At 47.6% G+C, this 21,572-nt stretch overlaps 1 protein-coding gene across 1 annotated transcript in view; it reads left to right on the plus strand.

The window, feature by feature from the left end:
- Positions 1-16,481, plus strand: part of GRIN2B (glutamate ionotropic receptor NMDA type subunit 2B) — a 651,979-nt gene extending 635,498 nt beyond the window's left edge. The window contains exon 18 of the mRNA XM_082421982.1: positions 1,000-16,481. Coding sequence (XP_082278108.1) covers positions 1,000-2,886 — 1,887 coding nt within the window. The 3' untranslated portion in view covers positions 2,887-16,481. The remainder of the gene's footprint in view (positions 1-999) is intronic.
- The last annotated feature ends 5,091 nt before the right edge of the window (positions 16,482-21,572 follow it).

A 21,572-nucleotide genomic window follows, 5' to 3' on the forward strand; every position in this document is an offset into this window, starting at 1 on the left:
ACAAGGAGATTCTTTTATTTATTTATTTTACTGAAGTACAGTTAATTTACAATGTTGTGTTAATTTCTGCTGCACAGCAAAGTGATTCAGTTATACATATATATACATTCTTTTTCATAGTTTTTTTCCATTATGGTTTATCACAGGCTACTGAATGTAGTTCCCTGTGCTCTACAGTAGGACCTTGTTGTTTATCCATCCTATATATAATAGTTTGCATCTGCTAACCCCGAACTCCCAATCCATCCCTCCCCCACCTCCCTCTCCCCAACAAGGGGATTCTTTATTCCTATTTAGTACTGGGATATCTGTCCCAGGTCCTTCCTGCCCCGGTATAGGGCACAGCAGGAGAAAAATCCCTCTTTGACCCCAGGGCTGCCTGATTGTCTCTGTGAATTTGGTTCACGCTTGGCTCAAGAAGAGAATTGCTCAGCTGTGACTTGGTGACCAAAATCCTAAAAGCTGCTCAAAGTTTGTCAGAGCCGGGAAAGAGTGGCCGTTGTGAGCGCCTGGGCTCCGCCGTGCTTTACTGCCAGCCAAGGGTGACCAGCAGGGCCGAAAAGCCCCAGCATCTGTAGAGCATTGCTACTGATTTCCAGAAGGGTGACAATATTTTTTGCTATCAGTTGATATCACGGCCTCATTTTTGAGACACAGAAACCTCAGCACAGAAAGGAAAATCAATTCGAGTCAGTAGTGGAGTTGAGGCAAGAATGTCCTGTCTTGCAATTCGAATCCATTTGCTCAAGTCACTCGGTGTAGCCATGTCCCCTCTGGATCGCCAGGCCACCAGCTCGTGATGCGACTTGCTAAGTGCAGGGGGATGAGGCAGGCAAGCTTCTAGCCGTATGTTTCTGTGAGTGTGTAAGACCATCTCTTTCATGTCTTCTCTGACTTTTCGCATCCACTTAGGCAGTCAGTGGTGGGTTGGTTGGGGGCTGGTCTTTATAGTCACCTCCTGCCTCGCCGGAGACCTAACCGGTCCCATCCTCCCTCCAGGGTATCTACAGCTGCATCCACGGGGTGGCCATCGAGGAGCGCCAATCCGTGATGAATTCCCCCACCGCGACCATGAACAACACACACTCCAACATCCTGCGTCTGCTCCGCACGGCCAAGAACATGGCCAACCTGTCCGGCGTGAACGGCTCCCCACAGAGCGCCCTGGACTTCATCCGCCGCGAGTCGTCCGTCTACGACATCTCCGAGCACCGCCGCAGCTTCACGCACTCTGACTGCAAATCCTACAACAACCCGCCCTGCGAGGAGAACCTCTTCAGCGACTACATCAGCGAGGTGGAGAGGACTTTCGGCAACCTGCAGCTGAAGGACAGCAACGCGTACCAGGACCCCCACCACCGGCCGCACAGCATCGGCAGCGCCAGCTCCATCGACGGGCTCTACGACTGCGACAACCCGCCCTTCACCACGCAGCCCAGGTCCCTCGGCAAGAAGCCCCTGGACATCGGCCTCCCCTCCGCCAAGCACAGCCAGCTCAGCGACCTGTACGGCAAGTTCTCGTTCAAGAGCGACCGCTACGGCGGCCACGACGACCTGATCCGCTCCGACGTGTCGGACATCTCCACGCATACGGTCACCTACGGCAACATCGAGGGCAACGCGGCCAAGAGGCGGAAGCAGCAGTACAAGGACAGCCTGAAGAAGCGGCCGGCCTCGGCCAAGTCCCGCCGCGAGTTCGACGAGATCGAGCTGGCCTACCGCCGCCGGCCGCCCCGCTCCCCCGACCACAAGCGCTACTTCAGGGACAAGGAGGGGCTGCGGGACTTCTACCTGGACCAGTTCCGCGCCAAGGAGACCTCGCCGCACTGGGAGCACGTGGACCTGACCGACATCTACAAGGAGCGCGGCGAGGACTTCAAGCGCGACTCGGTCGGCGGGGGAGGGCCCTGCACCAACCGCGCGCACCTCAAGCACGGGCCGGGTGACAAGCACGGCGGAGTCGGCGGGGTGCCGGCCCCCTGGGAGAAGAACCTGGCCAACGTGGACTGGGAAGAGCGCTCCGGGGGCAACTTCTGCCGCAGCTGCCCGTCCAAGCTGCACAACTACTCGACGAGCGTGGCCGGGCAGAACGCGGGCCGGCAGGCGTGCATCCGCTGCGAGGCGTGCAAGAAGGCCGGCAACCTGTACGACATCAGCGAGGACAACTCCCTGCAGGAGCTGGACCAGCCGGCCGCCCCGGTGGCCGTGACGTCCAGCGCGTCCGCCGCCAAGTACCCCCAGAGCCCGACCAACTCCAAGGCGCAGAAGAAGACCCGGAACAAGCTGCGGCGCCAGCACTCCTACGACACCTTCGTGGACCTGCAGAAGGAGGAGGCCGCCCTGGCCCCGCGCAGCGTGAGCCTGAAAGACAAGGGCCGCTTCCTGGACGGCAGTCCCTACGCGCACATGTTTGAGATGCCGGCCGGCGAGAGCGCTTTCGGCGACGGCAAGGCGGCGGCGCCGGCCGCGGGACATCACCACCACGGCAACCACGGCAACCACGGCAACCCCGGCGGCGGCGGCGGCGGCGGCGGCGGCAGCTACATGCTCAGCAAGTCGCTCTACCCCGACCGGGTCACGCAGAACCCTTTCATCCCCACTTTCGGGGACGACCAGTGCTTGCTCCACGGCAGCAAATCCTACTTCTTCAGGCAGCCCACGGTGGCAGGGGTGCCGAAGGCCAGGCCGGACTTCCGTGCCCTTGTCACCAACAAGCCGGTGGTGTCGGCCCTGCACGGGGCTGTACCAGGCCGTTTCCAGAAAGACATCTGTATAGGGAACCAGTCCAACGCCTGTGTGCCTAACAACAAAAACCCCAGGGCTTTCAATGGCTCCAGCAATGGGCATGTGTATGAGAAACTGTCTAGCATTGAGTCTGATGTCTGAGTGAGGGAAGAGAGAGGCGAAGGTGGGTACGGGAGGGTCGGGGCTGTGGACGTGTGGTGCGCATGTCACAGAGGGTGACGGGGGTGAACTTGGTTCCCATTTGCTCCTTTCTTGTCGTTTTCATTTATTTATGGGATCCTGGAGTTCCGATTCCTTCTGAGGGCGACCCTGGTGACCAGAAGCATCTCTGCTCCCTTTCCAGTCCCCTCCTCCTTCCCGGTCTGTCCATCCTTCCAGTTCCCAGTTCCCGCGAGAGGATACGGTGGGCTCGCTCAGCCGGCGAGGGCGGAGTGGTTGGAGGAAGTGGCCACACGCGAGCTTGCTCCTAGCGTGGAAGGACTCTTTGCCACCCACTTCGACTGAAGCAAGGAGAAGCAGGAGGAGGCCACGGGAGCACAGGATAGCTCTCCCCGAACTGATCTTTATGTTTAGGTGAGGAAGCAAAAGCGCCCCAATAAGCTCCTTTAGCATACTGCCTGTGAATGAAAAGAGGCTTTTGCTAAATTCTTGTTGCTTAGATGGAGTGTGTTTGGGGATCGTGCGCCAAGCAGAGGGTGGGAAGCCATGTGTGTTTCTATATAAGCCAAAAAAAAAAAAAAAGTTTGCTTCAATTCCATGAGACTTACTGGTGGTGAACTGGAATGAAAGGTCATTGGCGGATGATGGAAAGTACATCAGAGCAGTGTTTCGTGGTGCATTAGAGGCAAGGAAGGAGGGACTGCGTGTGCATGTGTGTCTATATACACTTGCACACGTGTTGTCTGTACACGCCTGTCATCAGGCCTTTTCATGCGGAGAAGGCAACCTGACTCATAATGTTGTTTCTTTCAATATCCCTAAGCACCGGGCTTGTTTTGGCTTATATACAAACAGAGATGGTCCTATGTTACCTGAATTTTGGCTGTCTCTCCCCTTCACCCTTCCCGAATGAGGAGAATGGAAGTTCTTGACGGAGAAGTTCCTGTGGTCTAGACAAAAACGTGGGTGAACAATTGTACAAAAATAATTCCTCCGTGGTTGCCAATACATTCCACCAGTTTTGGCCAAGAACTTTCCAGGAAGGCTAAAGGGAAATAGAAGCAGCCAGGATTCTTTTGGCCTGTACCTGAGGGCAGAAGACTGTACAAAGCTCGTCTGAGCTTTTTAGACCCTCAGCTGGCCAGTTTGTGGGGAGGAGCTAAGTAAGGTGTTGAAGGACAGGGGGGTCGTTTATGGTCGGGTAAGTGAGAGAGGGGGATGTTTTCAATGCTTTGATCCCTTCTTGCTTAACCTGGAGCCGGGAGAGCAGGCTTGTTACCCCCCTGAACTGGCCACAGCCGATAGGGAACCGCCAGTGAAGAGGCATGAGCTTGCTGCACGAGTACAGCTCGGGAAACAGTGGAGGGAAGGGAAGAGGTTCGGAAGTGGGGACGGGAGGCGAGAAGGGACTCCCCTGCTACCCCATTGGGTCTGGCTCCCTGAGGATGTGACGCTGAACCCAGTGCGGACACTCTCTGTAGAAACCCCTCCACCTTCCTGCAGCACCTCCTTCCCCTCCCAGATTGTACCAGTCAAGAATAAAAAAAAAATATATATATATATATATACATATAAAACTCCAGGGATGAGGGCACTGGCAGATGTGATACCCCCTTCACTCAAAGTTGGAAACTTGAGAAGGGAAACGAATACTTGTCACTGCCAGTCCTGACACTTGGGGTAGGCGTGTTCCGTGGGTCAGTTCCACTGTCCTGCCATCCTCCCCTTACCCAGGGTGGCAGCCAAAGAGCCAGGTCAGTTTGGAAGCTTGGCTGCAGGATCTCCATGTTGCACACAGGACACACAAACCAGAAAGGTGCTCGTCCTCCTCTGGAAGGAAGCGGCCATGTCTCTTCAAGTCCCACCCGCCCCGACTCACCTCCCTTCCTCACCCCCCAGCCCTTGACTGCTGCCCCCACTCTCCTCCTTGATTTTTACCTCAGTATCTTTCATTTTCAAGCCAACCGAAGGCCTTGTAAAGCTTTGTTTTCTTTCTAAAACGAACCTGGGGGCAAGGGGCTGAACCTCTCGCAGATTTGGAGAGAGGAGCACGGAGTGCTTTACTTTAGATTCAAGGAAGGACTTGGGGAGAGAGAGGCCAGAGGGCGTGAGACATCTCCAGGAGGAGGAAAGCGAAGGGCCGTCAAACATTCTTCGCCCCGACTCTGTCCCAGGTCAGGGGCTCCTCCCTCACTCTTCCTCTTACCTCATCCCTTTCAAATAAAAGAACCAAACCAACTAACCTAGCGAACAGCAATCTAGAACAAAGGGGGCTCTGTCGTCTCCGCTGGTGACAGAAATCAAGATGGTGTTTATTTCATATGTAAATATTTTGTTTTCTAATTAATTTTGTATAGATAAAGTGTTCTCTCGTGAGTATTCAGGGTGTTGGCCGGAGGGAGCGGGGTCGGGATGGGAATGAAGGGGGAAGAAGTGTTTTGTTTCGGGGTTTCATTTTCCATTTCGGGGGAATTGTTTTGTATGGCTTTCGCTCCAGGGTGTCCGGAGAACAGTGAACGGGAATGGAGGCCACCGTGGTGACTAAGCCAGGGAAGGGGCTGTGTGTCCCACCTCCCACCTCACCAGTCTTCTCATTGGCCTGTGAGAAGAAGTCATGCCTGTCGGCCTGGGCTTGACGTCGGGTCCAGTTTGGCTCCAGGCAAACCCCAGGCCCAGCTCCTATCTTCCAGGTAGACCATAGATCACCAGCATCCGTGCAAAGTCAAGCTGGTGGCGCCATAGCTTCCCTGTCGGCACCGAGGGTGGGAAAGATTCCCCAAAGGGCTTAAACCAGAATTGAGGTCAAATCAACCCCTCATCCTTGATGTGGCTGAGAGGTTTCAGGAAGCTCAGTCCTAAGAAATCTCCCCGCAGCCCCCTCTAATGTTTAACAAGCACCTCAGTCACTCTGACTCTTTTCTTCCTACTACCTGGGCTCCAGCCCTCTCCCCGGCCCCCTCCATTCCTCCTTACAGATCAGCGCTGCAGGCACACCCAGAAAATTCCCACGAGGTCTCCTTTCTTGAAGCATGTGCTATCTGGTTACAGGGAGGTAGTCCTGGATACATGTCTGACAAATGTGCGTGCTTTTCCAGGAAAGATTACCGGCTCCTCTCAAAGCTCACTGGCCAGAGGATTCTCTTAGAAAGGTCTCAGAAGTTGGGTTTACAGGTAGAAGGGTGAGCACAGGAGGGACAGTGCCAGTAGTGACTTTATATTTGCCTTGTCCTTGCTTCTGCCATCAGGAAGGTGCTATTTGCCTCGAGCCAGGTATTCAGAACCTGACCTTGGGTTAACCAGACAAGTAGAATTTCTTTCACTGGACCCTTGGCTTTGTGAAGGGTGGCAGCCTCTCTCTACCACCGGATGAAATTTCCAAATCCATGTAGCTGAGATATTACATTACATTTTTGTCCTATCCTGCCATCATCAAAGGCTGTCTGCTGGGTAATTCCATTTCTCTAAACCCCTCTTTGGCCCCCGTTGGTCACTTCTCTTCAACTGAATGTATGAATTGAGACCAAATAAGATATTCATGGCCTGCTCAAGAAAGCTTAAAGAAAGGAAGGCTGAGCCATGCCAAGTTCTAGATGTTAACTTCATTGCAAAATAAGAAGCCAGGGAAAATGCATGAGGATGAATTCAGCTATCAGCCCCATCTCTTCCACAGATGGGTCTGGACAAAGACTCAGTCTGTCCAAACTGTGAGATTCCACAGACGACACCCTCGGGAGCGCTAGTGGTTCCGACTTTCTTCAGAGTCCGTGCTTTCTATCTTCCGTGTCCTCTATCATTCCCTTCCACTGTGGAAGTGAGTCGGCGGGTGTGGTCCTATATCACTCCTTTCGGTGGCCATGCTTAAATCTCAGCATTTCTGCCAACTTCAGGTAATCTGACCCTTGAATTTGCCTGAGTCAAGAGTGTGCACACCCTTCAGAGTGACGCATGTACAGTGGATCTTGTCATTTCAAAGTATGTCACTGTGTTTCTTCAGCCAGAACGTGGGAAACGTCCTTGATCTGGATTCCCCTCTACTGGCCACAGCCATATTGTGACGGAGGGAGAAAAAAATCCCAAATGATTCCATTAAATGTCGGTGGTGTCAGTAGTGCCAAAACGCATGTGTAATGTGATAAAATAGGAGTCGTCTAGAAAATTAAGGGAATATCACCCGCCCAGTCTTCCATGGCCGTCAGAAGTTGCCCAAGGGTGAATTCTCTGCATGGGAGGTGAAGAAACTGTGTTACCAAAACGCAGCGTGCTGGTCACCTGCACATCTCATTTAAGGACTAGGGTTTCTTGGGGGTTTTTGTTTGTTTGTTTGTTTTTGTTGTTTGTTTTTTGGTTTGGTTTTTACTTAGTTCAAGATTTAGGGACAGCATAACCAGATTGTTTGGGCAATAACCTTTGGAAAAAGCTATTCCAGAACTCACTTTATTCTTTTAATTCCCATCTCTTTAAAAAAGCCCTCTCACTGCTTGACACCCTGTGTGTGTCTGTTTGGTGTGTTAGGAATGATTCAGATGTGTGCATAAATGATGCAGCTGCAGTGCTATGGATGAACGCATTAGGCATTTCTAGGTATTGTGGCCATACCTTCTGTGCTGTCTGAGCCCAAAGCCATATAAGGAATGTGTGCTCAGTAGACTGCCAGATACTTTGGTGGAGCGTTTCATTCTTCACTCGAGTGTCAAGAGATTCTCCTTCCTGTCTAAGGAACTCTTTATGGGTGAGAAGCAGCTCAGGGTAGACAGTTACCCTGGAATGGGTCTGGCCTTACGAATGGCATATGGTCCATGGTGTGGCTTCAGAGGTCCTGAGAAGACCTTTCCTTTTTATTCCCCACCCCACTCCAACTACTGGCTTCCCACACAGAATTATTCCTTTAGCCCTGAGCTGCTCATCTGTCATTTAAATGAAAATCATCCCAGGAAGGGTGCCGTATTAAGCCATATTAGAAATTTAGACATTGCAACACCTAGCTTGCATTAGGATTCTCATTTCTTTTCCTGGAAATAAAGTAACGGTATAGGAGAAGAGGCATAGCACAAAGAACGCTAAGAGTCACAGAGTAGGGAGGAAAGACACAGGTTCTAGAGTATGAAGACATTTAAACCATCTCATCCTTCTCTTGCTTTTATTTAAGGCTCATGTGACACAGCAGTAGGACTCCCAGCCGGGAATTATTTTCAATAAGCAGCCACATGAGTGTGTAGTTTATGAATTTCTAACATCTGTACCTTGTAGGACAGGTTAAGGGCTTTGACTCCTTCTGTAGAAAATGGAAGACTGATGTTTCTCCTCTGGTACAAGTTACTGAGTAGACAAGTGGAAAGATCAAATTATGGCAATAAAAAGTTACTGTCATTGTCTCTCCTCTGTCCCAGTTCGATTAATCTTCCAGTGTAGCTGGGTCGTTCTATGTTCTCCACTTCTCCACCTCCACAGGGGGTCTCGGGTGATCCCAACACACACTAATGGAAGCTACTGGACTACCGGGTACAACAATTGGTGGGCAGTTCTTTTTTAGACCTACCAGGTATTTGGGACAACGCTAAAATGTAGATTCAGCAGTCTGAGAACTTCTAATCATAGTTTAGATCTAGGATTCCATTCTAGTTCGGGGGTTTCAGTATCATATAAAATCCCAAGATATCTCCATATATCCCCCCTCCATCCCATTCCAACCACATTGACTCAGTCACCATGCAGGGGTTCTGTGGGTCCTCTGACTTAAAGCATAGAGACCTAACTATTCTCATGACAAAGAATGCCCCCAAAAACCTTAAGTGAAAATCAGTGCTCTTTGTGTGCCTTGGAGAGATTAATTAGGTTTGGGGCTTCCAATTTACAATGCTGAAGCAAGGAAAAGGAATTTTGCCCAGAGAGTGATGGGTTCGGATAGCAGTACTGGGAATAAGTGGGCAGAGTTAGAAATCTTCCATGTTTCTCTGCCAGCGTGTCCATTTACATCCATCTCCGAGCCCATCGCAGTGAGTTTCTGGCTCTGTTCTGTGCTTTACAGCAGAATTGCTGGTGTGATTCTGAGGGTGAGGCCTCCTGATGAGAACTAAGGGTGGAAAGCAGAGCGGATGAGTAGAATTCCCCATAGCCTCGGGACTCTTGTGTGTAGAATTCGTGTTTTGGCAAAGGTGAGAGAAATGGAACTCGCTGCAAGGATTCAGGGTACAATGAAAAAGCACAACACTAAGCCCATTATAAAACTGTTATTTTAAAGGTTTGGTCTCCTCAGTTTAAACCTGAACTCTCTTTTTCGTAATTACCTTAGCGTTGTGATTTAGGGGGTAGAGCAGATTCCAGTACTCTGCAGGAGAAACAAGTAAAAGCTCTAGTTAAATGTGTTAGTTCAATTAAACCAATGTCTGCTGAACACATATCATGCCCCTGGGCTAGTGCTGTGAAGAACATGAAAAAATTTAAAATGGAGTATATTATACTCACATATAATATGCGAATGCAAAAGCACACAATATTTAAATGGATGTATTATGTATGTATAAATAGGTGTGCATAAATGGGTAGATTTATACATGCAGGTTTAATTTTTTCTGGCTTCAGGGTGTGAGTCAAAGATATTATGCATTATATTATTTTTAAAACACTACAGAGATTCACCTCTCCCCATCGTGGCCTTGCCTGAATCCTTCTTTTGGAATTATTCCGCCTCCCAGTGCTAAAACTGAAATTCCCTCTCTGACCACAACCTGGCATTTTCTATATCCTATCATGTGCCTTCCTTCAGGGTCCCTCTGTTGTTCTGGTCCATAAACCCCTCTGATTTCATTTACTTCCCTCCTTGGTCTCACCCTGTGATCCCCCATATCAGCAACACCCTCACCAGCAATCTCTTCCTCCTCTTGCCTTCTCACCCCACCTACCTTGCTTTTCTAACTCTGTCTCCCATTCTCCCAACATCCACTCCATCTCCAAGAACAGAAGGTCAAAACCTATACCAAAGAGCACAGATTGGATCCATTTAATCTCACCTAAACCCTACCCAGCTCAGACATCTTTTTTATTCTCCAGTGTTGACTCCCTGTCACATTCTCCTAGGGTTTGTTCATTTGTTTTTTATTTTCATTTCATCTCGTCTCTTTCCTACTGAATTACTAAGCAAAGACACCTGATTTTGCGAATTCTCACATGACCTCTCCTCTCTACCTTTAAATTTCTCCCATCCTTCACTCATCGTTGCCATCCTCCCTCCCAACTCAGTGCCCCTCTTCCCCGTACTCTGATACCCACCCCCACCAACCTTTTCTATGGCGCTCCAGCCAATAGCACTTCATTCTGTTGCATCTTTAATCCCTTCCACACACCTGCCTACAACCATCTCTAAAAACAGTCCTCAGTGTTCCACCATCTCCAAAAACAAGTCCTACAACAGCCCCTAAATCCCAATCTTCTCTCAGTCCAGTTAGACTCTTGAATTCCTGTCCTATCTCCATTTTTTTTTTTCACTTCCAAATTTCTCAAAAGGGTCGTATTTCTTTCTTCATTTCCTCAGTTAATGCGCATGGCTTACCCTTTAAAATTGGGCTACATCCTGCCGCTCTACTGAAACTACTCAGTGGCAACATTCCAATGAACTCCTTGTTACAAAATCCAGTAATTTTTATTTTTTTTTTTAATTCTGCTCTTTGGCACCGTGAATACCACCCTAAGTTCACCGCTGGGTAGCAGCACGTTCTGGTTTTTGATCTGGTCCTCTCTCTGTGTTCCCTCTCTGGTTCCTGCTGTCCGTCCTGCCCCCTCAGCATCGACTTGCCATGATGTTCTGAGCTTGACGCTCTTCTCCTTTCCTCTGTGCTTCTGTAGCAATATTTCTGTTTTCCACAACTTCAACGACTCTCTGGATGAGGATGAATTCCACATCTTCACTCCTAGACCCAACTTTTCACTTCATCTTAATGCACATATTTCCAGCCACTTCCTGGACAACTAACTTCATACTGAGTCAAATATCCAATGGAAACCAACATAATCACCAAGTCCCCCCTTTGACTAATGGTACCCCGATTCTTTCTGTCACCAAACTAAAGATTTTCAGCCACTTTTGCCTCCTTGATTTCCCTCATCCTGCACGTCTAATCATCTGGAAAGCCGTTAATTCATACCTTGAAAGTTTCCAAGTCTTTTCATTCAGGCCCTTCCCTCTAGTCTGGATTATTTGTGTCTTTTAGCACTGTTCCAAGAATTTATATTTGAATCTACTCTCATCAGTATCACTTGCTCAGTACAAATTAAATCATGTCATTTTCCAACTCGGAACAAAACAAACGACCCTTCAGTGGGCTGTATTTGCCACAATCCACCAGCAAGAATAACTTCCTGTTATTTGCCTGTGTGCACCTGGGCCCAGACAACAGGGGGATCACATTTTTGTCCCTTTCCTTTCCTGTACCAACTTGTTCTCCCACTTTTGTCTTTCCTTAAACTGCTCCCTTTGCCCCAAATTCTCTCCTCCCCATCTCTTATCTCATTCCCTTCTTGCATAATAGCCATCTTCCTCAATACAAGTCTTCAAAGACCAGAACATCTGGTCCATCATGTTCACTGTCTTCATCTGCCATCCCCCGCGCCCCCCCCGAAAAAACCCCATATATATGTATATGCCTTTTGTGAATGCTCATAACACTTTAATCTGTCTAGTGGCAGCCATCATGGACCATCTTATTTATGGTTATTTAGCTGATCTTGCAGGTTTAATTTTTTCTGGCTTCAGGGTGTGAGTCAAAGATATTATGCATTATATTATGCATAATATATTATGCATGGTATTATGCAGCCATCATGGACCATCTTATTTATGGTTATTTAACTATACATCCATCTCCCCTGGTAATTATAAACTCCTTGAGGTCAGGGGTCATGCATTTATTCATCTTTTTATCTCCTGTAGCACCTAGCAGTGCATCTTGTTTATGGAAGGTGCTGAAAAATATTTGATGTTATTATAAATGGTAATCGAAAAGGAGTCACTTTATTTTGCCCACAGGATACTTGAATCTGCAGTAAAACCTAAGGACGAGTCCCTTCCCATTTATCTCTGTAAATCTGCACCCACCAACAGTCACTGCAACACAGGACATGTGTACATTCCCAGGTAAATTATCATTTCAGATGGGAATTTGGATTTTTCTAGGTTTTGCTTTGTCCTTCAAAGCTATGTTGTGACTATCTTATGGTTAGTGGAGTGTCCTTGGCATACAAGATGTATACATATTGTTAAGTCACAGAGGGAGAGACCATGGAGGATATTGATCAAATGTTAGGTACCAGGAGCTTTCCAGGTGCTCTGAGTGGAGCCTGTCTCCAGACACTGCACTGTCCAGACTGAGTCTCTAACAACCTGACCTACGCTGGGATTCATCTGGCTTTGATGTAACCTCTAGCCCTTTTTTAAGCACTTGCAATACCAGAAAGAACTTGTCCCAGTTCAGGCTCATTAATCACACAGTCTTATGGGCCCCGAACAGTGGTGCACTAGGACCAGTGTATTATGCTGCACGCCTGGTATTTTCCACCTCTGTATCTATGCTAGGTCAGACTTGGGGGAACTGTTTGTGCAGCTCACGACCTGTGTCTTCATGATATTTATTTCCTGGACTCTGTGTGATTCTCACCCTTTCTGAGGCTTGGACTACAGGACAACTTCTCCCAAAGGGTAGACAGGAGTTGAAGTAATCAAGCGCTTTATTTCTGATCTTGATATCACAAACGAAAGTAGCTTAGGATTTGAATGAGCTGGCTCAGAGAGAATTCTAGTTTCTAAAAGATTCCTTTCTCTCTAAATACGAAGGGATTGATAGCATTGGAAGAGACAGCATCACCTCTGACCTTATGGCCCTGCTGTCACTGTAGTCTCTGAGCCGCGTTCACCTTCCCCCACCTCCTTGGTGGTCTACTAAGCAATCTGCCCTATTCCTTCTGGTCAATGTCAGTTGCTGTTTGTCCCCCTGAACGCGCTCTTAGAGCTGGTACTGTCCTTTCACTTACGCTGCTCTGGTAACCCATCATGTTCCCTTCTCCTGGCCAGCCTTCTCTATAACTTTCATTTTGTCATCGAACGTGAATTATTCTCCCGTGGGAGGCATCTTCTGCCACTGTGTGCTAATTTAAAGCATCCTATAGAGAACCAAACTCAAATAAGTTACAGGAAGTGGCAAGTCTCTTCTTCAAAAAAAGTGAACAAAGTCCATTCTTCATTGAGACAGGAGCGGGTAGAGGAATTATTAAGGGCAAGATGGGGCAAACTGTGACAACTTGGGAAGCACCCTAATGAAAATTAAAATGTAAGTCTGGGGGAGAATTGTTCTTCCCAAAAATCCCATTAAATCTAGATAGTCCTGCTCCAAGGAATAGGGATAGTCAATGTTTTCGAGCAAAATCCAGCTCATTATGTTATGACACTTTTTTTTTTAACCAGTGAAACAAATAGTCTGATAATAGCTGGTGGAATGGTGTAGAGGTGCCATCCTCATGAAGAAGGACGTTCATGGATCCCTCTTGGACGAGTGGAATGAAGAAGTTTCCAGGGAACTCAGAATATATCCAGAAGGCAGCTTTACCCATGAGGTGTTCATGTCAATTTTTGGCCTATAAATACTTACAAAAGCAGAGGAAGGGTAGCATAGGAGGAAGGGAAAGTACAGGGGGTCTAGAGGAGAGCAGCCCTTCATGTCACAAAGCCAGGAGCTGCACCTGCGTCTCTGGGACCCCCACTGGCTACTGGTGTTGATGGTAGCTTTGGAAAAGAGCAGGACCCAAAGCTGATGACCTTTCAAGTGTCTGTTCCTTTAGTCCTTCGCAGGGCGTGAAAATTCACTCAAACTTGGAGCTTGTTTTCTGGGCATAATTGGACTGAAGATAGAATTACACTTCTCATTTTCCATTTCCACTTGTAACCTGAGATGCAGCAGGTTCAAAAGCACTTTCTGAGGGCCACCTTCCTGCCCTTGTGTGTACTGGGAGTTGTTTGATGCAATGCCAGAAATACCAGGGAAGGTAACAGCCGTCCAGGGCAGCGCCAGGAAAGCCAGAGCCACATCACGGCTGCCTTCAGCGGTAACTGTGCCCGCCCCAGGATGAGGGAGGAGCCTGGAGGCCACCATACCTGTGACGTCCCGAATGTCCTCAGGGAGTCAGGCCACAGGTCAGCCCTGAGCCCATCCTCAGGCTGTGCCCTTCAGACCACAGGACCCAGAGAGCCCCTGGTCATCGCCCGGGCAGAGAGGGAGTGACAGGAAGTCTAAGGCCCCAGGCTGTGGCTCCATCTCCCTCCTTGTATTAAGAGGTGCATAGTCTCAGAGATCTGCCAGGAGCAAAGCTTCAGGGGAAGCGGCCCCAGGAATGTGAGTTTGCTGGGCTACCGGCTGCTCTTAGATAAGGATGTTACCTGTTTCCAGAGGGGACATTTTTTTTTTTTTTTGAAAAACCAAAACATGCCTGCCTGAAACCTCAGTCTTATACAGAACAGTCTTTGTAGTTAACGCCCAATGTCATTGTCACATTTTAATTGTCATTGATCATTTTCTTTTGAAATCAAGGGCTATCTTCATGTTCCCTTTGGCTGTGACGTAGGACCCTCTGAAAATCAGAGACTAGGCCATGACGCTGCCTCTGCCTGAGGTGTGCTCTTAACGCTTCCACAGATGCACCCGAACAGCGTGACTACACCTAATCTGGCCTCTCTGTCATGCTTGTGCACCTCCCCAACACACATCTCACACACACACACACACACACACACACACACACACACTCACACTCCTAACAACCAGACCCCACAGTGCCACTGTCAGTCATGTTATGGAGGAGCAGGGGTGCATTCTTGGTAGATGGAAGTGTTCATTGGGAACTGGATGGACATAATTACAGTTTTTCGAGCCAGTGTTTTCGCTTTGCCCTTCCTAGCCTGTGGATCGCTGACACCTCCAGGTCTGACAGACCATCCAGGCTTTATATGAAGGGAGCGTTTCTTTGTAATGGGACAACCACGTGGTTGTCCTACTGCCCGTCCCTATTGAGCCCTGTGGAATCCACGTGGTCCTCTGATGTCCCATTAGTGGATCAGTGCTAAGAGGATGGAGATGTAGAAGCCAGCCTCGCCAAGGATAGACAGGCTTGCTGCTTAGATAACTACGTCTCCATGGGTACCCACGTCTCCTCTTGACAACACCGTGAGCGGGGGTGGAGAGGTCTGTCCTCAGTGGGATGGAAATGGCAAACATACCTTGCTTGGGAGATTCAATTTTTCTTCTCCCAGGGTCAAGAGCAGGGAAAATAGCAAGACTTCACATCAGCAGGAAGCAAAGAGGCTAGAGAGACATCCAGACAGAACTCTTATTGAGAAAGACATAAAATAGCAAAAATACCCTTTCTTTCATGCGAACGCAACTGGAAGACAACCAGGGCACTTACAGCCATGTTTTCCCTCTTTCACTTATCATCTTACATTCCCATCCTCAGGTGAAGGGTCTCGAAGTGTTCTGTGTTCTGTCAGCTCCGAGCAGCCCACCCTCCAAACACCCGCACCCATGCACACACACATTGTTAGAATGAGAAGCTGAGAGAGCACAGAGCTTGCACATGTGCGTGGTATTTAATGTTTTCAAACCAGAGCCCAACAAGCCTCGTACAGTCAGCCCTGCTGCATTTTAATGATGGAGGATAGATCCTGCTGCACATAACTGTGTACTTAGGATCCCAGAGAAGACAACAACCTTGTTACTGTTATTCCTCCTGGGACTCCTGAGCACTTTCAGTGATCAGGGCAAGTACGCTGGTTGTGTCTTGGTAGCAGGCACAAGAAATGGGGTGCATAGAAATTTGAGGAGTCACTCAGCAGTCGTAGCTTAATTCCCATGTAAAGTGGCCCTGAGCTATGGCAGTTTCTCAGCCTGACTCTGCTACCCGTGCTTGGAGAAGGATAGAGTTTCCAGGGTCACCAGCAGCCCACTTAGACCTCCGCCACAACCATCCCTCTGAATGGCTTCCTTTGGCATGGAAATACGATCGTCTTTTAATTTTAAAGATGAAAATGTTGAAGCACAGCAAAATTAGATGAGCAGTCAGAACTAAGGTTATACAGGAAATTCTTGGCGGAACCAAAACTTGTCTGAATTTCCAACTCTCAGCCTAGCTCACAAAACAGTGCCGCCTGAATTGTCCACCCCACCCTTTGTTCAGCATCTAATGGAGGATAAAAGTCCTGAAAGCCAGGCAGCTAGTTTATGGTTTACCCAAATCTTTCCCATGAGAACCTGTCTTCTTCACAGAGCCATACACACACACACAGACACACACACACACACACACACACACACACACACAGTCCACATGAGTCTACAGAGACCAGTCAAAGGGGTAAGAACAAAAAACTTAAAAACGAGAAAGGGATAGAAGAGTTTCTATAATGAAGAAGAGTTGAAGGCTAAATAACAAAAATGGTTTTGAATTTTGTGGGGTGACACATTGTGAATAATTTTTTATCATTAAAAAATTTGTATGTAGCATGTAACCCACTCAAATAAAAAGCTCAAGGAAAACTGAGACAGAGGATCTCTTCCAGAGTGTTCCATGGGAAAGGGAGACTTAAGAATCTGCGAGAAAGTCATGATACTCTGAAGGTATCAGTGCTTTTAATCAGCTCACAGTGAAGCGGGCAACCTCAAGACAGAGACTTTTAGTTTCTTCTGGGTAACTTAGTCAAGTTCAAACACAGCAAGCTTGATGCCAGTTTTAAGGCGTGAGTTAGTTCTGGAAGCCTATGTAGAAATATAAGGAAGTTCACGTATGCAAGGAATTCCAGGAGGAAGGAATTATCCCCCGTAATAATTATTGCTGCCTAAAGCCCAGAGCCAGGGCAGCATGGACGTTGCAAAGACTAATAAAGGTCTCCTGAGAATTCTTACGAAACCTTAATTTCGCCCCAAGATTATAACGGTAAAATCATTAAGCACCCAAGGGCCAGGGAATCTTGCAACCATCTTCTTTTGCAATCCACCTGTTCACTGATGAATGATTTAAGATCAGGAAGTAATCATCAGTCTTTCCAAAGAAGATAGTCTTTAGTTTCTGTCACAGAACAGATTTTGGTTCACGTACAGAGCACACTGCTTATACCAAGAGCAGTGAAGGAGCTCTAAGTGTCCTAGTTCAATGTAGAAATTTTTTCTTTCTTTTCATTGGTCCCTCCTGCCCCAGGGGAAAGATAGGAGAAGAAATAGGAAGTTGGAAAAATAATAGCTGCTTGGGGCAGTGGAAGGTGGTGGTCTTCTGTATCATCGATCGCATAGTGTGGTCATTCCCAGAGCCTGGTTCAGGACCCTCACTCGTGGAGAGAACAGGGGCAGAGGAAGGAGGTGAGTTTTATTCTCATGTACGGGGCTAGTGTAGAAGAAGGTACTAGAGCCCTCCCTAAGCTCAAAGTTTAGAATCAAGCCAATGACAAATATCCATTCCTTTCTGTTCCCCATAGGCCACCTGAAATCATGATGGTATTACAGGAAGCTAAGAGAGAGGGACGGGGGCTATTCCATCTTGAGTCCATGGGAACTTCATCCTTCACAGGAGTGTCGCTATAGATACGTGGTCCTGATGCTGCTTCGTGAGGAGTAACAGGGCCAACAGCTGATGAGCATTCGGAACATCTTAGTGCCTGGGATGGCCATTCCGTGCTCTACTGCAGCTCTGTTCATTGAAGCGGGGAGGGGAATAAAAGGATTCATGGGGACCCTAAGGGCAAGAAATAACAGAGAATTATTTAATCAAAACTACAGAGCTTTTGTGCTTAGTATTAAAGATTATGGTAGAAATGAAAAAGCCAACCCTTCAGTACAGCTGCCAAAAAGATAGCTCCTAGAGAAAGATAGGAAACGTTACAAGGGCAAAGTTTTCCAAAGAAAATCCACGTGTGCACGAGACTGGAGTTCTAAGCCGAGAGCACAGGTAAAATGCGGGTAGCTTCCCATTTGGAGTAGATTTTAGTGGGCCTGGGTGCTAGGTGTCCCGTGGAAAAGCAGCGGAGGGGAGAGTCCATTTCAGAGCCAAGGGCTCTGCTGGGCAGCAACTTACACATGAGTTTAAACTCCTTCTCACTGAGGCTGGGGGCAGGATGTAATTTCCTCTGGTAGCGTGATTTTGATTTCTTCTCAAGCCAGGCTTGTCCATTTGGTCATCGGCACCTGGGCAGCTCACACTTTTCCTTGGCCTCTTGCTTTCTGTAGCTAACATGAAAGAATTACCCGCATGATAATTCAGGTAAGTGGGTAAAGTCCGGTGAGTGGAAAGATGAATGAGACCAAGAACAAAACTGTGATCTTCTGGGGCTGTCATCATCACTTTTCGGTTTCCTTTGTTTCGTTTTCATTTTCTTTGCCACATTGTGGGGAAATCTACTAGGTCATCACCCATCAAACATCCTACAGGCAGAGTTTGGTATGGAAATTCACAAAGAACGAACAGAATCAGCATATTTCCTTTAACCCCAATCGTTTTGGGGATCTTGTTCTCTCTTCCAGAACCATCTCTTCTTTGGGGCACTTGTTCTTGCTCCTTGCCTGGCAGCCATGATTCCCAAACCAATTTCAGTGGTTGGCGCTGAACAAGAAGAATGATGGCTATGATAGGAAATAGACCAAAATACCTATGTTTTTAGCTGTTGTGAGGTGGCTTTTCTCATTGAACCTTCCAGGTTTCTTACGTGGAAACTCTTCCTCACCTCCTAGCCTTCTTGGTGTCTCTCCTGGTTCCTCTTCATGGATTTGGTTCCCACCCCCACCCCCACCCCACCCCCGCCTCAAGGAGGGATGTATTCCTTAAGCCGTGCTATTATCTAAACTCTTAGATCATTAAAAGAAACCACTGGTAATTTCTCATGGGTTTTCTTGTTTGTTTGTTTGTTTTTTAACTTGGGAAGATGGAGAAGTTTTAAAAGGAGAATGATAAGCAAACAAGAAGGGCCTACTACCAGATGTTTCAACTCAAGGTCAAATGCTGGGAAAGTGTGTGCCTGTTGCGGTGATAACCTGTGGTTCACCTAGTGGAGGGGGGGTGTGCTCTGAATACCAGGCAACCGCCTTGAGAGCGTGCACCAGGGCTTCGGTTGAGGTGCCTGTCGTGTGCACAGAGGTATTTTGTGTTTGTCATCATCTTCTCTCTTTTTTATTGTCTCAAAGCACAAGCCCTGTGAGACGGGGGATGCTTGCGTTCCAGTCTGAACGTGCTGGGGATATGACACTCTCCTTAGCTCTCCTCGGCCCGGCGGCCACAGACTTCCTAAATATCTCACCCAATGAGCTGTTGTACGTGATTTTATTAATCGTTAACATTGTCTCTATTGGGATGAGAGAGAGAAGGTGAACTAGGAGACAGACGTGGTGACAAGTGGACAAACAGCTTTCTTCTGAAAAATGCTCTTTACTGAGCTGAGAAAAATTCAAAAGCAAGGAAAGGAGAAATCAGGGTAGAACGGTTTGGGGGTGAGGAGGCAGTGACACCGACACCCAGACGCTCTGGTTTATTCCATAAGGGATTTGGGCAGCAGGGGAAACTGGGCAGGTATTGATTGTTCAGGAAAAACAGTGACGCTGACTTGAGAAAGAGGCACAGGCTTGCTTCCAGGTAGACACTGGTAAGCACTGCACCTTAACTCTTCCAAAATGTGTCTACAAATCTTTAGGGCAGCTCCTCTCAAACGATTTCCATTCTCCAGTCGAAAATGTTCTGAGTAGAAGAACTGTAGCCCCGTTATGATTACATTTACTTAAATTGGGAAGGCAAAGCGTGCTGTGGAGAAAAAATTATATCAGGGGAATAGAATTAGCTGGAGCTTTTTTCAACTTTGGAATGATTTTGGATCACAAAATTAAGTCACCTCTGAGAGAGAAAATCTTTTAAATAAAATTATATCTGCCCATCCCCTGAGAAAACCACCAGGTTTCTAATCTGATTACTATTTACTTCAGGAAGGAAATTGGTAGATTTGATTACAAATAGGCATTTTTTACAGATTGATTTAATCCCGAGTCTTACACATATTAACATGGAATTAACTGACTCAGACATGATTTTTTAAGCTATAATATTATTGAAAGGCAGTAGATCGTATGTTCTAAGCAAACCAGAAAGGCAGAAAAATGTTAACTATCCTTCCAAATATTGAGTCTCTATAAATTCTACTGGACCCACAAGGGATTTAAGAGTTAGGCAACAGCAAGAGAGCCTTTGAGACTCAAGGAAATTTTTTTCTTAATTATTAAAAAACATAATAAACCCAAGGACAATTCTTAAATCAGAAAGGAAAGCTCTACTCTTGTCATTTACAAATGACAAGATGTCATTTACTCTTCTTTGGGGGATATTTGGCCTGCAGTGTAGGAGCATGTTTTGGAGTGATTGTTTATTCATGCATTGATATTTATTGACTGGAACCCCCAGGCCAGGGATACAAAAGAGAAGAATGCGACGTCCATGCCCTTGTGAAGCTTACATATTGATGAGAGGAAATCGGCAAAAAATCAATAAATATATTTCATGTCAGACACTTCAAAGTGTAGTGGAGAAAAATGAGGCAGATTGAGGGGGTTAGGGGGTGATGCGGTGGACATGGGCCTGCTACTTTTTATAGGGTGGACAGGAAAAGTTTCTATGAAAAAGTGGCAGTTGAGCAAAGGCTTAAAAGGAAACAAGGGAGTGAGACTAGGAGTTGTCTATGTGAAGGGTTTTTCGGGCGAAGAGAAAGCAATCACAAAGGCCCTGAGGTCAAACTACATGTTGGACGTACTTGAGGAAGAGCCAGGAGGCCAGTGAGTGAGGAGGTGAGTGTGGCAGATGAGGTCAGAGAGGTGGCATTGGCCCACGGGCCTTATAGGCCATTGTAAGGCCTTCTTACCAAGAGCAAGATGAGAAGTCACTAGAAGGGTCTGAGTAGAGAGTGATAGGAGCCGACTTTCATTTCAAAAGCAGCACTGTGGCCACTGTGTCGGGAATACATTGTGAGAGGGTGGGCAAGGGAAGAAGCAGCAAGACTACTTAGGAGCCTGTTGCCTCCATCCAGGTAAGAGGTGCAGTGGCTTGGGCCATGGTGTTAGTGAAGGTGGTAAGAAGTGGTTGGATTCCGGAAATACTCTGAAGGGTTTGCTGAGGAATTAGATATTGAGTCAGAGAAAGAGAAGAGTCAAGAATGATCCTAGAATTTTTGGCCTCAGCTACTGTAAGTTTGGAGTCACCATTAATAAGATGGGAATCCTGGAGGTGAAGGAGACTGGGAAAGATATCCTTCTCGTAAGGCTAAGATGTCCATCAGACATCCAAGTGGAAATGCTGATTAGGCTGTTGGCTATATGAACCTGGAGTTTAGGGAAGAGGTAGAGCCTGAAGATATAAATTTGGAATTCAGAGGCATTTGGGTGGTATCTGAAGCCATGAGACTAGATCTAGGAGTGACTACGGACAGAAGAGAGTCCCTTGGCCCTGGGGGGCGATGTTCAAAACCCCAGGAGATGAGGAGCAACTAGCACTGGGCCAGGAGTGGCCTCCATGGCAACAGGGAGGTCATTCTTTTCATGACCTGGAAAACAGCTGATTCAGTGAACTGGGAGGGCCAATAGCATGGTCAGGGTGGGTTCAAGAAAGAGTTGGAG

The sequence above is a fragment of the Balaenoptera physalus genome (genome assembly GCF_965194825.1).
Source record: "Balaenoptera physalus genome assembly, chromosome: 13".
NCBI classification, from domain to species: domain Eukaryota; kingdom Metazoa; phylum Chordata; class Mammalia; order Artiodactyla; family Balaenopteridae; genus Balaenoptera; species Balaenoptera physalus.